The sequence below is a fragment of the Fonticula alba genome (genome assembly GCF_000388065.1).
Source record: "Fonticula alba strain ATCC 38817 unplaced genomic scaffold supercont2.1, whole genome shotgun sequence".
In the NCBI taxonomy this organism is placed as follows: Eukaryota; order Rotosphaerida; family Fonticulaceae; genus Fonticula; species Fonticula alba.
In genome coordinates this window covers 1,998,073-2,000,423 of record NW_009242971.1, presented here as the reverse complement: position 1 = coordinate 2,000,423, position 2,351 = coordinate 1,998,073, and the positions used below count along the sequence as shown (strand labels likewise).

Below are 2,351 nucleotides of genomic sequence, written 5' to 3'. Positions count from 1 at the left end.
CGCCCTCTCCCTCGCATCTGGGCATTGCCTCCCCACTCACATCTCCCCCCTTTCCCCCCGTTTCTTCCCCCTCCCTTGGCCTTGGGCGGACATCGAAAAAGAGCTGCATGGAGGTCAGCAGCACCATCTCCAGCTCGTCTCCGCTGTCGCCGATGCGCGCGGACTTTATCATCCTCGGCAAGGTGCTTGGCCGGTTCTCCGCCCACATGACCGAGATCAACCGCTTCACCAAGCGCACATTGCTGGACCCGACGGTGCAGAACCACAAGGCGCACGATCTGTCCAGCCTCAACCAGGTCATCATCGATCTGGTCAATGCCCGCGATGCGTACACGGATTCGGTCACGCGCATGTTCGCCACCAAGAACAAGCACCGGCCGGAGGTCAGTCGCATCCAGCAGTTGCAAATCGAGACCACCGCATCGCAGGCCCGCCTGGACAAGATGCTGATCCAGTGTTGCCAGATGCTGTGCGATCCGGCGGTCGAGACGCCGGACGCCTTCCGCAGCCGGCTGCGTGCTCTCTCCTCGCCTGCCGGGGCATCTAGCGGCTCTGGGGCCGAGAGCCCCGCCGCATTACTGCCACACGCGCTCAACATCGGGGACTTCTCCTCCTCCCTGCAGGAGGTGGCCCGGCGCCTGAATGATGACATTTCCAATATCTACCGCCAGGCGGATGTGGCCCTGCCCCAGCTGCCGGGCAGTGTCGCCTCGGCGGCCGGCCTCGCGACTTCGGGCTCGGCTTCGGCCACCACCACCCCCACACGCAGCGTGTCCGAGACCGGGTTCGACTCGCACCCGGCCGCCGCGCGGGCTGGCGATCACCAGACGGTCGGCGGCGCTTCTGGTCCCGGAATGGCCGCCATGCGCGCATCCATCGCCGTTCCCAGCTCCATCGATCACCACCACCCTCCGGGGTCGGCAGCCGCGGCGCTCTCTTCCTCGCGCTCGGCCAATGACTTGGCCCTCCTGGCGGCGGATGGCATCAACCCTTCGCCGCAGTCGGCCTCTTCGCCGAACCCCTCGCGGCCGCACTCGCCCGCTTCCGGCGGGGTGTTTGGCTCGCTCAATCAGCTGGGCGCTGCGCTTGATGATGGCGCGGCACTGGCGGTCGCATCCATGTCCCGGTCGCCGACCTCCGATTCTCTGGGTCCGGTCGGTCTGCCAGCCCTGACCAAGGAGGAGCTCGACGCCGCCAAGACATATACGCACTTTGTCGATGTATGTGTGGCCCGTCCTTTTCCGTCTCCCTTCCTCCCTCCCTCCCTGCTCCTTTCTCCATCTCTCTCTCTCTCTCCGCCTCTGCCTTTGTCTCTCTCCAGCATCATGAGCTCCTAACTCGAATGTTTCCCGCTGCGTCTCCCCCCCCTGCCACCGCCACCGCCACCGCCACCACCCAGCTCCTCGCCAACCCCAACCTCTTGGCGGTCAGCTCGGTCCTCAACTCCCGCCACGAGGCCAACCCCACCGACATCCTGACTATGACGGTCCAGCTGCTCCATGAGCATGACCGCTTTGTCCCGCTCATGTACGACCTCATCCGCTCGGACGTCCTCAGCGGTCAGTCGCTGAGCCTGTCGCTCAACAGCGGCCTCTTTAGCAAGCATCCCCTCGGTCAGCAGATGCTCCAGCTGTTTATCCGCCAGTATGGCTCTCAGTGGCTGGCGCTGGCCTTCAATCCCATTATCTCACGTATTATGGCCTTCCCGCCCAACAGCCTGCAGGTACTTGGCAACATACCCCCATACATGCCTTCTCCGGTTTCTGCCTACAGTCCTTCGCCTCGGCCTTGACTCATGGCTGCACACACACACACACACGCACGCACGCACGCACGCACGCACTCTTACTGATTCTCTGCCCTTCTAATTGCGTGTCTTTCGGGTGCCAGCTTGACCCCGCCGCCGTCGGCCAGGAAGTTGCCCATAACAACTCCATGACCGTGTCCAATCTGGTTCGGGACATTGTCACTGCCCTGTCGGAGTCGGTGCAGTACTGCTCAATCCCCATCCGGCAGATTTGCCTCATCCTGTACAATGCCCATGCGGAGCAGCAGCACACGGCCATGTCGGCCGGCGGGGCCACCCCCCCGCAGTTCCAGCCGCTGGACTATGTGTACAGCCTGATGTGTCACTACTTCATCGGCCCGGCTCTGGCTGATCCGGTGGGCTATGGCCTGATCGACCCGAGTGTCACCCTCTCGCCGGACCTGACTCTTGGCATGGCTACCCTGTCGTACGTTGCTTCTGCTGCTGTTATTTGGCCATGTTTCATCTTGCGGATGCCCCCCCCTCTCCCCTCTTCCCCTCCCCCCGCTGCACACACACACACACACGCACGCACATGCCCACC

General features: G+C 63.6%; 1 protein-coding gene across 1 annotated transcript in view; it reads left to right on the top strand.

Annotated features, from left to right (window-relative positions):
• Nucleotides 1-2,351, top strand: part of H696_00441 (hypothetical protein) — a 3,945-nt gene that overhangs the window by 729 nt on the left and 865 nt on the right. Inside the window, exons 3-5 of the mRNA XM_009494295.1 lie at nucleotides 102-1,220; nucleotides 1,400-1,723; nucleotides 1,891-2,234. Coding sequence (XP_009492570.1) covers nucleotides 102-1,220; nucleotides 1,400-1,723; nucleotides 1,891-2,234 — 1,787 coding nt within the window. The remainder of the gene's footprint in view (nucleotides 1-101; nucleotides 1,221-1,399; nucleotides 1,724-1,890; nucleotides 2,235-2,351) is intronic.